Source organism: Penaeus monodon, chromosome 25, assembly GCF_015228065.2.
Source record: "Penaeus monodon isolate SGIC_2016 chromosome 25, NSTDA_Pmon_1, whole genome shotgun sequence".
Classification (NCBI taxonomy): Eukaryota; Metazoa; Arthropoda; class Malacostraca; order Decapoda; family Penaeidae; genus Penaeus; species Penaeus monodon.
Window position 1 is genome coordinate 17,966,512 of NC_051410.1, and position 611 is coordinate 17,967,122.

At 35.2% G+C, this 611-nt stretch overlaps 1 protein-coding gene across 1 annotated transcript in view; it reads right to left on the reverse strand.

The window, feature by feature from the left end:
• Positions 1 to 611, reverse strand: part of LOC119589089 (protein ROP-like) — a gene marked incomplete in the record, with an annotated part of 45,455 nt that overhangs the window by 12,962 nt on the left and 31,882 nt on the right. Inside the window, 1 exon segment of the mRNA XM_037937665.1 lies at positions 347 to 502. Coding sequence (XP_037793593.1) covers positions 347 to 502 — 156 coding nt within the window.

Below are 611 nucleotides of genomic sequence, written 5' to 3' on the forward strand. Positions count from 1 at the left end.
ACTTGATTAGAATAAAAAGTAAAGCTAAGTAAGAGTTACAGATTTAAAGTGCTATTGTGTATACTGTATAGACCAGTGCAGAGTGGGATAAATGAAAGTGCACTTGAGAGGTTCTTGATGGAAGGGAAAAGTTAGAAGTGGCACAAGAGTTTCAAGAGTGAAAAGATATATACATGGATATCTCAAATCCCTACATTAATTCTGTAGGGATAAAATAAGAGACACTATGAAACAATTCTCTGAAATTATACAAGATATACAATTTCATGATTTTAAAAGTAGTAGAACACTTGAGTACAATACAAGACATTTCTATGCTATCAACCATACACATAATGGGACTCACTTTCCGTGAAGTAAACATGACAAGCTTTGTACTTTGCTTTGTTAGCCGTGATGAAGTCTTGTTCTAGGCCTGATATTGATGACTTGGTGGGCTGGATAAGATAAACAGATTCCAGAGCTGGCAGAGGCTCCCGACTCTTCTGGATGTCTTCCACAACTGGAAAAATGTAATAGATTAGTTGACTGTTAGAAAAATGGTTCTCTGTACATTCTTGATCCAAAGGATAAGAAAAAAAATGTGTAAACCTTGAAACTCAGTTACACAT